Consider the following 20,812-nt stretch of genomic DNA (forward strand, 5'->3'; position numbering starts at 1 on the left):
CCACGTGCCACTTTAAAGGTCCCACGACATGCTGCTTTTTTGAATAGTGGTCCCCTAATACTGTATTGTAGTATTGTAGTATTTTTTCCCCGAAATTCAGCCTTGGTGCAGAATTACAGCCACTAGAGCCAGTCCCACAATGAGCTTTCCTTAGGATGTCCCATTTCTGTGTCTGTAGCTATTGAGGAGGAGAGGGGGGGGGGGCAAGGTGGAGGGTGGGGGTGTGGCTTTGAACAACTGCCACTTTGCTTGTTTGCAAGCCCTGTTGTCTCTCTCTTTCTCATGGGCGAGCCAAATTCTCTGGGCGGGCAAAGCAGAGAAATGGGAGGTAACCTTGCCCCTTATGACCTCATAAGGAGAAGATTCCAGATTGGTCCATCTGAGCTTTCATTTTCTCAAAGGCAGAGCAGGATATCCAGGGCTCGGTTTACACCTATCACCATTTCTAGCCACTGGGGGACCATAGGCAGGCTGGGGGAACGCTTATTAATGTTAAAAAAAACCTCATAAAGTGAAATGTTCATGCCATGGGACCTTTAAGGTTACGGCTGTTGTTATTCCATGTTTTTATATGTCAATAAATCCCAGGAAAAGACTAACTGCGTTAGTCCGTGTCTCTAAAAGTTTCCCACTCACCGTCCTACTCTGTCTGTGGCCTCACGCCAACTGGTTTCTACTGAAGACTACTGAGAAAATATATACACCATCATATGATACTTCAGTTTTTAACCAAATGAAACTCAAAAAGGAGGAAATAGTGCATTTGTTTGGGACTATTTTCAGCAGCAGATTAACCCACATTTGGTGCTCTAGTGCAGTGGCTCCCAGTCTGTTTTAATATGAAGGACCCCTTAACTGAAACAGATTTTGAAAGACTGAAAGATTTTGCCCCAGGCCCGTCTGATAGGATTTTTGCTTTTAGATGTGATACATTTTAGTGAAAAAAAGGATTTCCCTTTTTTCTTGGGGACCCCCTAGAACCTCCTAAAGCACCCCCGGGGATCCCAGGACCCCATTTTGGGAACCACTGCTGTAGTGAGTATTTGTTGCAGCAGAACGGTGTGTGTGGGATTGAGTCAGAATAAAGTTGTGTGTGTGTGTGTGTGTGTGTGTGTGTGTGTGTGTGTGTGTGTGTGTGTGTGTGTGTGTGTGTGTGTGTGTGTGTGTGTGTGTGTGTGTGTGTGTGTGTGTGTGTGTGTGTGTGTGTGTGTGTGTGTGTGTGTGTGTGTGTGTGTGTGTGCGTGTGTGCGTGTGCGTGTGCATGGTGATGAAGGAACATGTCAGCCAGAGCAACAGTGTGGCTCACTGATGTGTTTTTAATAGTTTCTGGACAATAATGGAGCTCTCTAACACAGAGGACGAAGAAATATCACGCTTTTATACACACACATAACACTTGGTAGTAGATATATTCACTGTTGGTTTGGGTCTGCACAGGAGATTAGTTGGAAATATAGAAAACTAAATATCACCAGACCTATCCTTTAAAGCTGAACATGTTTCTCTCTCCCATCATTCAGTGCAACGTGACATCATGACTTTGCGTGAACAAACACGCCACTTTCCAAGTGTTATCTGTACGCATTTTGATCTATCCACGTGTATGTCTACGCCATATACAGCGGACGGGTTGTGGCGTATATATGACATGCCAATTCGTATGCCATTTTGGTGTGTTATCAAGACGCATAATCACTTTTCGGACGGTTGGGTTTAGGAACACAATAACGGGGTTGGGTTCAGGAAAAGAAGAACAGGGTTGGGTTTAGGAAACGTGACACGCGGGACACAATCCCCGGTCTCCTGGGTGAAAGTCCTGTGTTGTTTGACCCATCCACCACCCCAACCAACCGCCCTGTGCGGATTTTCGGGCTTACATACTACTCACTAAGGCTTAAATTAACACGCAATCGCAAGGTAATGCAAGTCAATGGAGGCCAAAAGGCATTGATAAACACGCTAAAAGGCAATTATGCGTCTTGATAACACGCCAAAATGGCATACGAATTGGCGTGTCATACACACGGCACTTATTGAGATCAGTCTGTTCAGTGGTTGAACTGATCAGATGTATTTGATCGTATAAGTGTGTGCACTTTTTGGAGATCGGATCCAACAATTCACACGGAGTAACTCCTTGAACATAGACGCCAACTTTTTAATTTTGTTTTGCATTTTCATAAATTTCAATTTGTAAGACCAAGAGGACATACAAGATTAATACTTCTACTAAGAGTCCATGTTTTTTTTTCATCATCTGTGTCCTCCTTGATTTGAAAGGATAAACGTTACTTGCAGCTGTGTGGAGGAGGGGTGGGGGTGGGGGTGGTGTATCATGTGGATGCTCCGACATTGTTGTTGTCATCATTTAGAATTCCTCATGGGGGAGACAGAAACCACGCACTATAGCTTTAAATGAAGTGTGGTCTTTTTCTTACCGCACTTTCCCCTTCCCACTGTCGACTCTTTAAACTCCTCCATCCATCCCTCCCTCCCTACTTCCCCCCCCATGCTCTTCTGCCTCATTTTGGGCTTTACTTTCTTACATTTGTTCTCTCTCTCTCTCTCTCTCTCTCTCTCTCTCTCTCTCTCTCTCTCTCTCTCTCTCTCTCTCTCTCTCTCTCTCTCTCCAGTGTGCCCATGCAGGCTGCCTCATGGAGCTGTGCATCCAGCTGTGCATCACTATGCTTGGCAAGCAGCTCATCCAGAACAACCTGTTTGAGATTGGCATACCGTGAGTGCAGAACATACACTTTTCATAACGCTAACACATAGAACATAAGCTGAACCGCAGCATGGATCATAATACGTGGGTTCAGCAAGCCAGAGAACAAATTATACACACCCACTAAGTTGTACTTGCGCCCGAGATGAATCATTTAGATGCCTGTCTGGTTTTCAGACACACTTACCTGGGAACTAGACAACACAACACCTTGCCGAACTCTGTCAGCCTGCAATTTTATCTGTCTTGCTTACTGCTTACAATACTCCATAATGGAAATGTTTAAGTTTGTTGTAATCTATGTACCATTCGGCACATGGTTGACCATAAGCACAGTTGTACACTGTGTCACAGATGTAGTTCACAGTCCAAGCAGGGTGCAAAATTAACTTTTTTGTCCACCAGCCAAATGGCCAGTAAATGTTCAACTTTCACCAGCCATTCAACAGATTACCATTGCTTTTTGGCTTGTGATTGAATCAAATCTACCAGCTACATACATTACCAGCATTTGGCTGGTGGTGGATGGTGCCAATTTTGCACCCTGAGACCGACAATAAAACATATCCAAATGAATGTATCACCAATGCACCACCAATAATTTAGATCCTATGTATGACTGAGATGAGGACTGATCGAAGCATTTGAAGGACATCAACCGTAGCACCCTGAATTGACTTTAAAACAAATGTATAAATGAATTGTACTGTATTGAGATATACAGAGAGGTGTTTCTATTAATCAATTAGGGTAGGCTAAATAATAGAAACACATCTCTGTATAACGCAATGCAGCTCAAAGTAGAGCTGGACGATATGGAGAAAATCAAACATCCAGGGGTGATTCTAGGATCAAACCTTTAGGGGGGCTCAGCCCTTAATGAGAATGTGACACAGATATACCTATGGAGTCAATTTCATCAGCGTCAGCGAGCCAATAAGTATACAGCATGCTTCTACCAAGATCTAGTTGTATCAGACTGCATTAGTGTCAGCTGGGCCTAGGTCTTTCAGAGGGATCTTTAACCACTAATGTTCATTTATGTTAAACTTCCAATTAGAGCTGAGAGATATCGTCTTAGATTTTGGGTATCATAATATGGCATAAGTGTTGTCTTTTCCTGGTTTTAAAGGCTGCATTACAGTAAAGTGATGTCATTTTCTGAACTTACCAGACTGTTGTAACTGTTCTATTATTAGCCTTTACCCACTTAGTCATTATATCCACATTACTGATGATTATTTATCAAAAATCTCATTGTGTAAATATTTTGTGAAAGCACCAATAGTCAACACTACAATATTGTTGCTGTATCGATATCGAGGTATTTGGTCAAAAATATTGTGATATTTGAGCTTCAGTAACAAGTCTTAAAGTGCTCATATTATGCTCATTTTCAGTTTCATAATTGTATTTAGAGGTTGTACCAGAATAGGTTTACATTTAAATTTTCAAAAAACACCATATTTATGTTGTACTGCACATTACTGCAGCATTTTTGTTGGGAGTCTCACATGCGCAGTAGCTAGGTAAGGACTACTAGCCAGTCAGAAGCAGAGTATGAGGGCATGCCACGCTAGCAGCTAGGCGAGCATTATAACGTGTTACAAAGTGACGCACATTTGTCACGGAAGTAAAAGCTGGACTACAATAGAGCTGTTTGGAGCAGTTTGTGAACAGTGTTTTATGTTGCAGATGGTGGAATTTGTGCTTTTTTGCTTTGTAAACCTATAACGTTAACAAAAAAAATATATAACACAATAAAGGAAAGGGAAAAAGCCAAAAAGCATAATATGAGCACTTTAATGTGTAATTTCCATAATCTGCTGTTGGTATGTTCAGGAAGCTGAAGAAGCTGCTCCGGCGGAGGAAATCTGACTTGGACTCCAAGCAAGAGGAGGAGCTGAACAGGTCTCTGTATCGCCACGAGAAAGACCACATCCTGGGTCCCTTCGTCGGCCTCAGCCCTGAGTACATGGAGATGAGTGAGTCAACGCTACATGCACTCTGCTGCTCTCTTTGGTTTGTCTTTGGTCTGTACAGGTCATTGAACATCATTTAGACTTATGGCTTTAGTTATTTCATTGCCTGTCTGAACATGTATAGCAACTATGACTGTCCTCAGCAGCAGTTTGGAGTTTATTTTTTGCCCCCAAAACATATTTATTGGATTTTTCTCTTTAACCTGTTAAAATCCACTTCTTTTGCTTGATTTTCGTCTATTTCTCGTTCCCAAAGGTAAAAGCTTATAACAGAAGAACTGCAAGGCCAAAATGCATGTATGAGGCTTCATTTGAAACCTAAATTCTTCTAGTTCAGAACAAACATGAATTGAACCCCCCTCCAAACCTCGTAATACAACATTCTCGGCCCAAATAATGAATTTTACAACAAATATATATATATATATATATATATATATATATATATATATATATATATATACAGTACAGGCCAAATGTTTGGACACACCTTTTCATTCAATGTGTTTCTTTATTTTCATGACTATTTACATTGTAGGTTCTCACTGAAGGCATCAAAACTATGAATGAACACATATGGAATTATGTACTTAACAAAAAAGTGTGAAATAACTGAAAACATGTCTTATATTTTAGATTCTTCAAAGTAGCCACCCTTTGCTTTTTTTGATAACTCTGCAAACCCTTGGTGTTCTCTCAATGAGCTTCATGAGGTAGTCACCTGAAATGGTTTTCACTTCACAGGTGTGCCTTGTCAGGGTTAATTAGTGGAATTTGTTCCCTTATTAATAAAAAAGCAAAATGTGGCTACTTTGAAGAATCTAAAATATAAGATATGTTTTCAGTTATTTCACACTTTTTTGTTAAGTACATAATTCCATATGTGTTCATTCATAGTTTTGATGCCTTCAGTGAGAATCTACAATGTAAATAGTCATGAAAATAAAAAGGAAACACATTGAATGAGAAGGTGTGTCCAAACTTTTGGCCTGTACATATATATATATATATATATATATATATTTATTTATTTATTTATTTATTTATTTATTTATTTATTTATTTATTTATTCATTCATTCATTCATTCATTCATTCATTCATGGGCGCCTGGGTAGCTCACCTGGTGGAGCACACGCTCATATAGAGAGGCTTGCTCCTCGGCACGACGGCCGTGGGTTCGTCTCCGATCTGCGGCCCTTTGCTGCATGTCATGCCCCCTCTCTTTCCCCTTGAAATGTGAAAGAACAGCAGTGGCAAAAACAACTGATAACAAAGCTAATGGCAAAATTCACTCAATTCTGGTACGTGGTCGGGTGTTAATTTTAGACCTTGCTCCTCAGTAATGCAGTCATTTTCCAGCTTGCCTGATGTTTCCTGCAACAGCAAATGTCCTGATCTCTTCTGTCAGAGTGGTGTCTTCTACCCTGATTCAAAGTAGATCCCTGAGAAACGCTCTGTGTTAATATCAACACCCTAACCTCTGCAGAGCCGGTCATGTTAGGGCAGAGCTAACATGCTTAATGGCTGCGAGCACTTTAAGAAAATCATTTAAATGCCCTGCTTCTCCGTGCCAACAAACCCTCTCCTATTTCTTTGCTCCTGCTTCATGTCAGACCTTAAAGATTGCAAATGTCAGCCCCTTTACAGCACAATGTGTTAGCTTCAGTGAGCGAACTAGCAAACACATTCCTCTGAGCTGACATACAAACTAATGGCCATGTTAAGGTGCACTGTATTTAAAAAGAAATCCAATTTCACAGCACGCAGACTGTCAATCAGTATGTGAAAACCTTGATTAGATCATGCTTCATGTGCTGCAGAGATTTCTGTGCATGTCTGTATACTGATGTGTGTCTAATGAAGATAACTAAATTTAAATGTCCGGCTTTCAATTTGGCCGGTCAGAGTTAGTGGCTACTGCGGTCGTGTAATTGCTCTTTTTGGAGCTTTATTATTAAGCAGTTCCATACATCTCACGAGGAAAAGAGATGTAATCGGTAAAGTGCACACTGAACATTGCGCACAATGTAGAGTGTGTAAGTTAGTCCAGCAATGACAAAACCCCGCCCCCACCCTCTTCTTTAGACAGAGATCTGCAAGACACAACAAATCACTTCTCACAAGGCTCAGCATTGATTGTAGTAATTGCCACATAAGTCAGTCAGGTGTAACAAACTGTGGTTCCTGTGTGTAGTCATGGCCAAATAAGGCCTTGTGAAGCTTCGTGATTCATTTTCTTTATTTTCCGAGCCCACTGGATGTTGCTTTTGTTTTAAAGAAAAATGCTCAAGGAATGGCAATTCAGTAGAGATGTCCAAGTGAAGCTTTGTGAAGCATTTTCTTTATTTCCTGAGCCCAGTAGATGGCGCTCTCTGTTCAACAAAGGGTTGAAAGCACACTGAATTTTCTTTGAACAACGAGCACCAACTAGTTGCGTTGTCACTGCCCGATGTGAGTCAAGTGCAGATGAGAGTCGCGCATGCTCAGATTTAAACAGTTTACTGCATAATGTGTCATACCTAATGTTAGCAGAGTCAGACCGGCTCTGGTCGAGTGCAGATGTGAGTTGTGCATGCTCAGATTTAGAACGGTTTACGGCATAACATGTCGTACTGAAATTTGTGAAATCCATAAAATAGTACACGTTTCTCTTTACATTGATTGCTAACATTAGCTCATAGACTGTGCTTTAGCTCAAAAAGCCGTTAGCATCTTGTAGGCTACTTGTGTAACTCACATCTGCACTCGTCGCAAAGTGACGCATGCGCGACTCAAATCTGCGCTCGACTCACATCGGGGAGTGACAGCGTCAACAAATACAAGCAATGGTTCATGAAGCTTCGGTTGGACATCACTACAATTCAATGTGCTTTGAACCTCTTGTTAAACAGAGAGCTCCATCTAGTGGGCTCAGGAAATAAAAAAAAACGCTTCACGAAGCTTCGTGAGGCTTCACTTGACCATCACCACCTGTTCAATACACAGTATATTAGCATAATCATCATTTAACCTTCTAAACTGATGAGTATTGACTCACTTTTGCATTATTTCAGCGAGTAATAGAAGTAACAAAATGAGCATGTGTGTACAGTATATGAATCAGTCATGGATAATAGACCTTAAAGGTGCTGTAGGTAGGATTGTGAAGATCCAGGACTTAGCAAAAAAATTGGAACATCAACAACTTCTCAGTCCCTCCCCCCCTTTCCAAGGCCAAAACGGTCTCGTAAGCCCCTCCCCCTACAAGGGAGAATGAATGCCTGTGCATGAGCAGTGATTGACATTCAGTTAGCCCTGATTGGTGCATCTGAACAGGGAGCGGTGGAAATCGCACTACAGGGTGTAGGTGGTGCCAGAGGAAAGTTAGTCTTACCTACTGCAGCATTAAAGTTGCACTCATCAATATCTTTTATATTACCAATGGCTCAAATGTGAAAGGAGTCGCTCATAGTGACAAACCCAACCAATGGTGCAGACGACTCAACTTTCAAACTGTGAAAACCAAACCCAGGTTAGCTGCATAACATAATGAAGCCCAACAATGTAGGCACTTGAAGGAGCCATACTATCAAAATCAAATGCTGTAAGACTTCGCAACACAAATCTCCCTTAAAGTAATTACAAGATAAAAGGTTACCAAAAAATCTGTTTCATTTCATTAGAAATTTCCATCCATGCCAGAGGGCGTCATGTACCGGCATAACAAATTCAAGATCACTCTCTCTCTCTGCAGTACCTACTTAATTTCTTGATTGCCTCTCCAAGGCAGAGCCTGAACAACCTCATTAGCTCATAAAACCATATCATTATGATAAGCATAGAAATATCTGGCTGCTGGGGATTTCTCATCATAATCCTACACACAACTCCAAATGAATGCTAATGTGGCTCTGTGTTAGCTGGATGCCTAAATAGGCGACTGTTTTTTAACAGCTTTAAACAGTGAATATAGTCAGATGTTGTATTTTAAGTTTGTTCTGCTGCTCCTGAGTGACAAAATAATAATGAACTCAGCTTTCATTCAACTGAGATTTCAGCCTCTACTGCAGCAGAGCTTCAATCTGTAAATCTCATCAGTCGGGCTCTAAAGGTCGCTACTCCATCCATCTGTTCCAACAGAACAGCTTTAAAGATACTCAGCTGAACATGTACACATGAAGAAAAACACTTACAAACACGCCTTCATTCCCACTGCCATAAACATCTTAAATAAAAAGGCATGACCCACACACCCACACAAACTATGCAAATTTGCACACACATACTGTAATTTTGACCCTGTGTAAATTATTTTTATAAGCTATTGTATGTTTAGTCTCCCCGAGTTTGTTTTTGTACTGTATGTTGGGGCCACGTCTAAGACTATTTTCTGTCATGACATACAATAAAGTTTTTTTAATATGAATGGAGCAGTTTAGCAGGTTATTTGTACACGTATGCAGTGGCAATGGAGCATTCGTGCAGCTTTTTTTGGCCCCACACATTTCACCCAAACATGGTGGATCACAGTGAGCTCATAGTCAGCTTCTCTTCTCTCTTTCTCTTGAGGCGAAACACAATGTGTCCAGAAACTTCTGCTAATTTCTTCTGTCGTCCGTGTCTTCAGTCATCCAGTTTGGGATGGTGACTCTATTCGTGGCGTCCTTCCCTCTGGCTCCGCTCTTCGCTCTGCTCAACAACATCATCGAGATTCGCCTTGACGCCAAGAAGTTTGTTATGGAGCTGCGCAGGCCGATCGCAGCCAAAGCCAAAGACATCGGTAGGTGTCCACCACCCCAACTGAAATAATATTTTGGCTACATTGCCTTCATTAGGGTGAAAAAATCCAAAAGAAAAGCCTGTGCAAGAAGGAGAAGAGATATGCAATCGGTTTTGATATATCTTCACCTCACTCTGCGTGGGCTCTCTGTATTTGAAATGTAACTACCTCAGACAAGTTTCAACGTACAGACAGGCACGCAAATATTGTTTTAAAAACATTAATCTATCTTTTAACTGGTGGTGCTGACATAAGGTCTCTGAATGCAGTGATTCCATCTTGGACGTCAGACCATCTTTAAATGTACCAAACATCCAGTATATTTTACATAATTACTAATACATACATACTAATAATAACCTTTATTTGTATAACACTTTTCAAAACCAATTTACAAAGGACTTTAATCATTATTGAAGCAAAAATGATCGGTACAATACAAAGAGGTCAAAAGTGACAGGTAACATAAAGATCAATTAGCAAGAAATGCAAGTTTATAAAAAAGAGTTTTTAGTAGAGATTTAAAGGACGTCACTGAAGTAGAAAGACCTATTTCTACAGGAAGGCTGTTTACACAGTTTGGGGGCCCTGGCAGGAAATGCACAATCTCCTGTAGTTTTGGATTGGGGGACTGCTAGCACTTTTTTGTTGCAAGATCTGAGGAAGGCAAGGCAAGGCAGCTTTATTTAGCACATTTCAGCAACAAGGCAATTCAAAGTGCTTCACATAAAACATGAAAGAGCGGTTAAACACAATGAAAAACATTCTAAAATAGAATAAGACATCTATGAAATCCAAGAATAAAAGTTAGTTAAAAACCAAATATATAGAGGTTTATTCTTTGACGCAGAGGCTCAGGGTTCTGAACCCAACCTGCAGCAATTTCCTGCATGTCTTCCCGCTCTCTCTCCCCTTTCATATCTAAGCTGTCCTAATGATTAAAGGTGGACATACCCAAGAAAAGAAAAAAATAGCAATAATGGCAGCATCAAACAGAAACGTCTTCAGCCTTGATTTAAAAGAACAGAGTTGCGGCAAACCTGGAAGTTTGTTCCAGATGTGTGGTGGTGCATAAAAACTGAACGCTGCTTCTCCCTGTTTAGTTCCGGTTCTGACTCAGACGACCCGAGATGAGAGCTCTGGATGGTTTACACATGTATACTAACATGGAGTGTGCACGTAGGAAATCAGTCTCCGAACCAAATAGAAATGGATTAAAACAACAACTAACTGTAGCGTTCCGACAACTCGACACACAGTTCAGTCTTTCCACCTCTGCGCTTGTGCCATCTAGTGGTGGCTGGCAGTCACTGACCCTGCTGTACACAGCATTGACATGTGGACATGGAGCTGCTGTTTGCACCTTAATCCCAGTCCTTGTGTCCTTCTGCAGGTATCTGGTACAACCTGTTGAGAGGCCTCAGCAAGGTAGCAGTCATCGTTAACGTAAGTCTTGTATCTTTACAGTCACTAACTGTGTCTGAAAAATGAAAATGGATGAACATGTCAGCGTCAGATTTATACAGTCTACAGTGTCACCTTATGGAGTGCTTTGATTCTGTAAATCTAAAAATCAGGAAGGAGTCTTATGCAGACCTTACACCAAACTTTTCAAGCGGACTCTTTCTACGGACTTTACAATATCGGAATGAAATCCTGAGAGTCTTGCTAGATTTGGTGTGTGCTCCCGTCATCTCAATCGTTTGGTGCAAGGTGGTCCATAAAACTCCGTCTGAGTCAGTCTTTTTCACGTCTCAGTCAATTGTGTTTGATAATATCCTAAGTTTTAAGTCTTGGTAGTGGAGTCTGAATATGAAACGCACTTGCTATTTTATCTCATCACTGACCCCTTCTCATGTGCGATTCTTATTTATTGATGTATGCATTTATATAAATGTTATGCCCTATGTGCATGTTTTGTTTTGTTTTTATTGTAAAGTCTGTCTTTCACTGAACAGAAGAACTCTCCAAATTTTGAAAAGACTAAAGTCTGACAAGTCTCAGACAATCTGTCATAATAGTAAGATATTAGCCTAGGAAGATATTAGCCTTTATTCTCTTTGTACATGGCAAAAGTACAAGTCTTGTCAGAGTCTTCTAGTGTATGGTAGGCATTAGTTTACCCCGGTCTTTTGATTTCATGAAGACACTGAGCAGATACGCAGTTCTCTGTCCCGCAGGCCTTTGTCATCTCCTTCACCTCCGACTTCATCCCACGGCTGGTCTACCAGTACATGTTCAGCGTTGACGGCACCATGCACGGCTTCGTCGATCACACTCTGTCTTACTTCAACGTCAGTCACTTCCAGCCGGGCACAGACCCTCTGCAGCCATTGCACCTGGGCTACAGTGTAGAAATATGCAGGTAAGGATTCACTTTACAGCCGGCTGCACTTAGTTCTGCTGGTGTGTTGGGACAATCATTGATATATTTTAAAATCATAGCTGTCAATCGATTCAAATATTTCATCGCGATCTATTGCAAATTATTTGCAATTATTTACTTTTTTTTTATCTGTTCAAGATGTACTTTAAAGGGGATATCTTTCAAGTTTTTAGTGGTCATCACATATTCTTCACTATACCTAGAGATTGGCATGGGGTACTTTCCATAAAATCATCTCTCAATGCAAATCAAACCAGCTATTAGGCTAACCGACATAAAACCATGCCAATCTCTAGGTATGGTGAAGGGTATGTGATGATGTGGGGCTATTTACATTCCAAAAGCCAAGGGAACTTTATCAGGATGCATAGTATCCTGGATCCATGAAATAACTGGCCTTTAAAAATATAAATCTGCCTGCCTCTATGGGAATTTAACATAGGGGTGTACTCACTTTTGTTGCCAGCGGTTTAGACATTAATGGCTGTGTGTTGAGTTATTTTGAGGGGACTGCACATTTACACTGTTATACAAGCTGTACACTTAATACTTTATATTGTAGCAAAGTGTAATTTCTTCAGTGTGTCCCATTAAAAGATATAATGAAATATTTACTAAAATGTGAGGGGTGTACTCACTTTTGTGAGATACTGTACATAAATACTCTTCGTTTTTATGGGGAGTAGGTGAAAAAATTGACAAATTGTAAAGGATCAAATGAAATCTTTTAAAATGTGTCTTTAAATAAAGTGGTTTGTCCTTCTGTCTCCAGATATAAGGACTACAGAGAGCCTCCCTGGTCCAGCACACCATATGAGCTCTCCAAGGAGTTCTGGGTCATTCTGGCCGCTCGCCTCGCCTTCGTTGTCGTCTTTCAGGTTTGGAACAACACAGATATTAATATCCAAGCACACATACTGCATGCCTCGACGTGCTTTCTTATAGGCATGTCTCTCACTTTGCCATCCATATTTTATGCGGAGCAAGCAAACAAACGTGCAAACCTCTCATACATATTTGATGAATTGTTGGCCTCTGAGGGAATTAGGAGGTCATTTATTGAGTGAAAACATAAGGAATGAGTCTCTGTAGACTTGCATGTGACCAAGTCTTTGAGAGGAACAGGCTGTCTGCTTCTCTTCCATTCATTTTTAATTTACCGATTTGATAGATTTCACATTATTCTCCGGTCAACAAGCAGGCCCACTACTGCTACCTTCATATGAAACGTCCACCTGCGTATTTGAATCAGTCCTATTCGCTATTTATCGCTGTTGCTCTAATAAAATTAAATGATGCTTCATTTACATGGAACCACATGGATTTGTGTGTTACTGGTGTATGTTTAAGCAATAGCGCAGGACTGTGGTATTGGGATTATATCTGCTTAAATGGAGGCAGCGGTAGATCAGCAACTCCCGTGTCCTGTGAGGTAAAAGAGTCTGGTGGCTTTGAAGAGAGCAGAGATAACCGCTTCACTTCCCTGTCGGGAAGTGCTGTCTGACAGCAAGGTATAGCGGTGGAAATATTCAAAATATTTCGTACACCTAAAGGGCTGTTTTGCCAATTTTGAACCAGCTCTATGTCATGGCAGTGTGTGCAGATGAACGGTGTGGCTTCCGTCCATGGCAGCAGCGCACAGAGCTCCTCACGGAGCAGAGCAGTGGAGGCCTGGGGATCTCGGCAGATCTCCGCTGCTCCGGAGATGGGTACTGCTCAATCCACTCCTACATAGTTAGGCCACACCATTTTGTATCGGCTTTTAGCTAGCTAACTTTGTTAGGCTTTCGGTTCATTACGTTTTTTTTCTCATACACGGAATGATGCTTATAGAGCTCAACAGTGTGGTTCTGGAAGTAAAAGTCCCGTTCATTTTCTCCATAAGGATATTTGTTATCAGCCATAATGTCTAAACCATCCGAGGTACATTCCGACTGACCACGAGCTGTGAGATTGTGAAACAAAGGTTTATGCCCCAGCTAGAAGTCCGTATGATATTAAGCTTTTGAGAGCTCTTACCATAAGAATGTTTACAGCACCAGCGAAACGGCAAACGGCTAGAGCTAGTTTCTACCATTCAAGTCTACGATAGTTTCTCTTGTACTTTTGCCTTTTTTGGCGTTTTCAAAATGTTCTTTTGCACCGAATCAAATGTTTTTTACGGCCACCATTCATCTCGTAGCTGGTTGACTTGGTTCCAGGCTTAAAACTCTTTATAGTGACGTTGCGCTAACACAAAAATCACTTCTGGGTAGATAAATAGCCGATTTGAATTGCAGATATATTGAAAAAGAGCAAACTTGTTTATTTCTGCTGTCATATTCAGCTGTAGCTGTAATGTTTAAAGATGTATAGATAAAGACGGAGGTCCGACCTTTCTGACCTCTCTGCTGTGCTTATTTTCTCTCCTGTGTAGCTTTGCTATAGTGTCTTTAAAAAACCATATCTAGTGTTAGGAAACAGCATCATCGCCCGTCGGACTGACTGCTAGTTTGGGTGGTGTCATTTCTTCAGTCTGTGGCCCAACAGGTAAATTATCTCTCCAAGCCAACGTTAGTCAAAGTGTTGACATATGAAAGCAGCAAACATTTTAGATGAAGGAGATGAGAGTAGATCCAGCTGTTTCTTGTCCCCGTTTGCTCAACGCCGTTAAATTGTCTGGACACAGGAGTTTTCTACCCGGAAGTTGCTCTAAACAAACAACGGGATTGGGTCTATAGACTTTCTTCAATGTTACTAGGATTTATTACACGGCTTGAATTCGACGACAATCTGCTGTCTGCCAATTCGTTATGACATAGATACTGTGGTGTTGAGTGACAGATGGAGGGTTGCATATAACCGCTAAGGTCACAGAGTTAAAGGTGCTCTAAGCGATGTTGGGTGACGTTACCTCTTGTTGACGTTCGAAGTATTGTCAAACAAGCTCGCCCCTCCCTCCTCCTCATCCCGTCCCCTCCCTTCCGCGCACTAATACATCCATGGCACTAACCCCCCAACCCCCACCCCTAAATCCTTCCACTCTTTGTTATGTTTAGTGGTGCAGGTTGGCCAGATTGTTTTTGTTGAGCCTGGGCTGTCCACAGAGAACTCATTTTTTTACAGTGTGTTCAGGGGACAGGCAGCTCGCGGATAGTGAGGAGATGTGACAAAAAAAAGTTGTAGCCTAAAAAACCTTGCTATGAACGCAGTGTTCCAACCGTAGAGAAGGAATGTCTGCGGAATGACTATTTTCTTTAGCAGAAGCAATATAATCTTTTTGAAATCAATAAAATCTTTTTGAAATCAATAAAATCTTTTTGAAATCAATAAAATCCTTTTTTTATTTATTTTACATTATTATTGGGCATTTTAGCCTTCAATTGACAGGACATTTGTAGACAGAAAAGGGGGGAAAGAGAGGGGGAAGACATGCAGTAAAGGGTTGCAGGTCGGAGTCGAACCCCAGGCCACTGCGGTAAGGACTGAGCCTTGGGTTGGTACATGGGGCGCACACTCTACCAGTTGAGCTACCAGAGCACCCCTAAAAGCCTTTTTAAATCAATATTTTGTATCAAATGATGGATTTATTTGGTAAGTAGCCAAGTAATAAACAGGATAATGTAGAGCGAGGCGGAAGCGGGCCTGTGTTCCCACAGCCCTATGTTCCCACATTTCCCATAAGATGTTTTTCAAAATTAGGCCCTATGTTGCCACAGTTCCCACATTTCTAAGATTTTTTTCCAAATTTAGGCCCTATGTTCCCACATTTCCTTTTTCATAAATGTGTATCAGATTTTATCACCCTAACCCTAACCCCTAACCCTAAAAATTCTTGTGGGAGGATAGGGCTTAAATTGAAGGGAAATGTAGGAACACAAGACCTAATTTTGAAAATGTCCGAGAAATGTGGGAACATAGGGCTGTGGGAACATTGGGCCTAATTTTAAGAAAAATCTTAGAAATGTGGGAAAATAGGGCTTTTGGAACATAGGGCCGTGGGACCATTGGGCTGTGAGAACATAGGGCTGACCTCAGCGAGGCAGTTGTTATAGCGAATACAACCCCCGAGATGTTCCTTTCTGAGCTGTTCCCGCTTGCTCTGTGTTCCCCCCTGTCCTGTGCAGAACGTGGTGATGCTCATGAGTGACTTTGTGGACTGGCTGATCCCGGACATCCCCAAGGACATCAGCCTCCAGATCCACAAGGAGAAGATCCTCATGGTGGAGCTGTTCATGAAGGAAGAGCAGGGCAAAAGGCTTGCAGCGCGGGACAACCACAACCAGGACAACTGCAACTCCCCCTCGTCAGCCAATCAGAGCCCGCCGCGGCCCCGCTCACGGCCAGTCTCGCACGCCAACTGCTGTTAAACTGTTAGCCGCGAGAAAAAAACACAGCACCTGTATACAAACTGTCCATAAGGGAATCAGCTGCATAAAGCTAGCTGTTAAAGGTTAGAAAGGTTTTAAGGCATGATCAGTTTTTAATAATCAGCAAAAGTGCTTTTGCTGCATTAATGTTGTTTGGGAATATTTGCAAGAATGACTTGACAGTTAAAGCAAAAACTCTGACGCATTCACATCAGAATTCCTTCACCTTAGAAACGGGTTGTTGACCTGTTTTTAAAAATCTTCCCATGTTAAGATGAAGCATTTTACAGCAGGCCAGACATGGTCAGCCATTAACCAAAATTCCTGCAAGTAGTTAGACAACACCCATAGGATGTATGATCACAAAACATTATTTATTGGATGTACAGTACTGGATTTGAAGGGAACAAGCCATTATTCACTTGACTCTGGGGAAATTCCTTGTCAATGACATCATCATTGAGGACGCCAAACCCCACCTGCAACCTAATTTGAATCCTATTTTCAAGCATCCAGTTCATACCTACCACGTCTCCCACGGGACCTGAATGCAGCGCTTGTATTGAAGACAGTGTCTGTCCCGAGGGTCCTGCTGGGAAGACTTTCCTCCTGATGTCTTACTGGTGAGAACCTCCCACCTGCTCAGATAGGCCTTTCTTTTCTTTTCTTTTTTTACAAAAGCAGGAATTCATTGATGTACTTCTTTGAATATGCAACATGGTCAAGCACATGTGCTTTGTTTTTTGGAGATGAACAGCAAGGTTTTGTCCAGCGGCCTGTTGATTTGTACTATTCTCTTGTAAGAGCACCATTTTGCTCATTTTTACATTTGTTACTAACCGTGCTCAGTGGAATTATTCCTAAAAAAAATTAATAAATAAAGCACAAGTCACATTATTCATTCCAATGAACTGGAATTCTTAAAACTGCCACTGACAAGATTTACAGCAAAAAAAAACACAAAGTGATGTCATGCTGTAGATAGTTCCTGTAAATATCCTGTTAAACCTTACCAAACTCTGCTATTATAGAGTATAGAGATACATTTGCCAAATTTGCCATTACATCAAATAATTCTATTTTTTAAAGCTGTATTAACCACATTTATTTTATTTGTCACTTGGGGGCAGCAGACCAAGCTGAAAAAAAAAACACTGACATATTGTCGCCATAAAAACAATTATTTACACATCCAACACAGAGTAACGTTAGGATTCATTGTGAGTGTTTGTGGCCACCCAGTCCAGTTTTTACTGTCGTTTTAGCTCAAGCAGCTGATATATTTTTCTCAGGCTTTTTGATGAACATAGTTATAAGCTAAACTGATACCTTTATCTGTCTGCTCTGTGGTGTTGAGCAGATGCACAGTGTGGAGTGGGTTTATCAGAGAAAACATCTACCTGCTGCCGGAAACGAAGGCCGATGCAAAGAAGTTTGTGGGCCGTAAAACCAAAACGATGATCTGCAAGATGCTAAAAGGCTCCGCAGGGCTAAAGGGAGCTGTTGATAATTATCTCTCTCTCTGTGGGTTTGGCACTAAGAGCAACGCCTTTTACACTACACATTGTAATATCATCTATTTTATTTTTTTTTAAGGATTAGCTGCTATAATTAACATGACTCAAAATGAATGCTAATGCTACTGTGTCTGCTGAACTTGTAAATGCAAGTGTTTGCTGACAAGTTCACCATCTCAACTTAGAAAGGGATGTCACGTCAGTGTTGGGTTTTCAGCTTGCGTCTGCTGCCCCACCGCGGCCACAAAATCAGTTCATGCAAGTTTAAATATCTGCAAGGAAGCTCTCTGTTCACAGGAAGAGAGTCCAGCATTCAATCTTTTGCCTCACTTGTTCATTTTGTGTCTTTTGGATCATGTACACTCCAGGGCAGAGTGCAGTTTACTGATATCACCTTACAGAGTTTCTCCAGACCAAATTAATAACTCTTGACAGAATTCCTCATCCGTCATATTTGAACCACCAATGGCAAATGTTGGCTTATGTAGCTTTAAAGTAAATGTATTTATCTCACTGATTAAAACCATGAATGCCATTCACACCTTTGTCTATCGTTAGAGATGCTCAGCTGTATTTATTAAATAATTTGTGTGAAAAGGTGTGCTGATAGATTTAAGGTTGCGCACTAAAATTGGAATTTGAAGTCACCTGTAGTCGTCCAAGGAAGTGCATATATTACAGTGTGCCATCATGCTCATCAAACATCAGAAAACTGAATCTTGGAACAAATGCAAAATCAATAGCAATGTGAGCTCTTTATTTAAAAGGACAATGCATTTGCATGTTTGTTTTTTACTAAAGTAGGAACTTTCAGCTTTTCGATGAATGCAGCACACATGTCTTGCTCAAGGGCACCTCAGTGTTGTTGAGCGAAACGAGAGCTTTACCGACTCCTACCCTGCCTTATATTCTCCCTAAACTATCGCTGGCTCATTTGAGATTTCCATTTAGCAGTTTTAAGGGGATACAGTGTATCAGTCGAACCAGAAAAGGAAACGCTGTTTCTATACTATTATCTTGCCTTATATTAACCTTATACATTCACACTGCATTTTCTTAAAACTGCAACTCTTTAACTAATCAAGCACACATACTGAATAATATTTTGTTTTCTATTTATCAAACTGCAAAAAAACATATGTGGGAGTGACTGGATACCACTTTGAAGAACGTAAATGTACGGTGGACTGAAATAAGGCTAACAAGTACAGTCTACACTCATCCATGTGTCAAGTCCTGCGCCCTGCTGTAAATATATTGAACTAGCCCTGATCTAAAGGGGCTGTATTCGATATTCAGAACATTAATATAGCCGCAAACAACGATTTGTAATGTAAAGTAATGGCAGCCTGAGCAGAGAATGAAGTCCCGCTCTGTGTCTGTTGTGATCCGAGCTTCTCTGTTTTGCGCGTGCTCTTAGTTCCTTGCATAGACATAAAAAGAATAGAGTTAGCATCGGTGACGTCGCCCATTGGTTTGTGGACTGCGTTTTTGAAACCTTGAGTTTGGCGAAACGGGCGTCGCTGTCTTGTTTGTTTGTTTTTTTTGCAACCGGACGTGACGGTTTTGGACGAGAGGGTTGTTTATGGTTGCAATGGCGATGCGTGAAGCTAAACGCTGAAGAGGGAAAGTTGATGATTTCCAACCCTTCAGAACCATGTCATCCAGCTGACCTGCTGGTAGTCTATATCGCCGACGTTTCACTCCCGGGACAGTTCTGGTGCCGCCAGAATTTCCGCCGGATGTCTCTCAGTTACCTTCCTCTTCCTTTGTGTTGGCATTCTAAACTCCGGTCGATTTATGAGGAATATGTCAGATCTCTGTAGGGTAAATCTAGACAGCCAGCTAGACCATCTGTACAATCTCAGTTTTCTGTTGCACGACTAAAATAACCTTTGAACGTTACACGGGTTCCACCAAAACAAGTTCCTTCCCGAGGCTATTTTGCAGACGCGCTGATTGGTTTAAAGAAATGCCAATAAACCAGAGCATGTTTTTCTCCCATCCTGGAATGCTGTGTGGACTAGACCTTCCTCATCAGCGCTGTGGAGGAAGGTCTGGCAATGCAAGACGTGGACCTCTGGGTACTGCAGCCGTTCATCTGCATGTACAGTATTTTCCCATAGACTTCTATAGAAACATATATTTTTTTTGCAACTAGTGGTGTCTCCCCCTGCTGGAAATGAGATAGAATGCGAGTTCAAGGCACTTGAACATTGGCTTCACATTTCAGACCCAGAAGCTTCGTCCATTATTTCGACATTCTATGACTCGTTGTTTGTCGATATCAGCCGTCGAGGGCCGTGGCAAAGCGTTGGTACTTAACGGGTTTGGGGATGGTCTGTGAGAGCCGTGTGGAGGCAATCCCAGACCACTTCATTTTCTGAATATCCACTACAGCTCCTTTTAAGCACTCAACCCAGACTAATAGAATGTATTATAAAATGTTTTCTTGTAGTTTAAAATGTTGTAAATCTCTTTTTTTTTTTATTTCATAACCGTGCATTTCTAAGTGCATTTAATGTATTGAAAGGGAATTATCAGCCCACAGGGGACCACTGATCTGTCAACGAGAGACTTTCACACTAACAGTTATATATTTTATCTTTGTGTCTTATTTTAGAATCCATGATTTAATGTTCTAGAAACCATCGATATGGACCTATGTCGCTGTATCTGAAAAGATGCCCGGGAAAACATCTTCCAATATAGACTACAAAGACATTTGATCGCAAAAGACGTTACTATTTTTTCAGGATATGACTTGGTCTTTTGAGCAAATACTGCACATTTTATTTCTAGCTAATCTTAATACAATTACTACTCTGTATGTAAGTAGGGTTAGTGTTGATATTCAGTGATAGATTAGGCGCTACATGCTGCCACAGGGCTGTGTGGAGCCTGTGTCCACTATAATATTTCCTTCCTCTGAATCTCTTATAACCTGATGTCACATGTGCCCCTCCTTCCTGAGATGTCCTCCTGCCTGACTGTTGCCATGTTGTATTTACAGCATCAATAAGCACGTTGTGACATGCTTATATCTATTATAATGTATGTCAAAGCACATTTCACAACATGCGGGAGTGCAA

The 20,812-nt window shown here is 41.3% G+C and overlaps 1 protein-coding gene across 4 annotated transcripts in view; it reads left to right on the plus strand.

Moving 5' to 3' along the window:
• ano1a (anoctamin 1, calcium activated chloride channel a) overlaps positions 1 to 17,100 on the plus strand; it is an 89,827-nt gene extending 72,727 nt beyond the window's left edge. For all 4 annotated transcript variants that reach the window (XM_028582692.1, XM_028582677.1, XM_028582684.1 and 1 more), the window contains 7 exons: positions 2,634 to 2,734; positions 4,568 to 4,710; positions 9,316 to 9,468; positions 10,862 to 10,914; positions 11,649 to 11,833; positions 12,627 to 12,732; positions 15,961 to 17,100. In XM_028582692.1, the coding sequence (XP_028438493.1) occupies positions 2,634 to 2,734; positions 4,568 to 4,710; positions 9,316 to 9,468; positions 10,862 to 10,914; positions 11,649 to 11,833; positions 12,627 to 12,732; positions 15,961 to 16,203 (984 nt within the window). In that variant the 3' untranslated portion in view covers positions 16,204 to 17,100. The remainder of the gene's footprint in view (positions 1 to 2,633; positions 2,735 to 4,567; positions 4,711 to 9,315; positions 9,469 to 10,861; positions 10,915 to 11,648; positions 11,834 to 12,626; positions 12,733 to 15,960) is intronic.
• The last annotated feature ends 3,712 nt before the right edge of the window (positions 17,101 to 20,812 follow it).

This window comes from Perca flavescens, chromosome 1 (assembly GCF_004354835.1).
Source record: "Perca flavescens isolate YP-PL-M2 chromosome 1, PFLA_1.0, whole genome shotgun sequence".
Classification (NCBI taxonomy): domain Eukaryota; kingdom Metazoa; phylum Chordata; class Actinopteri; order Perciformes; family Percidae; genus Perca; species Perca flavescens.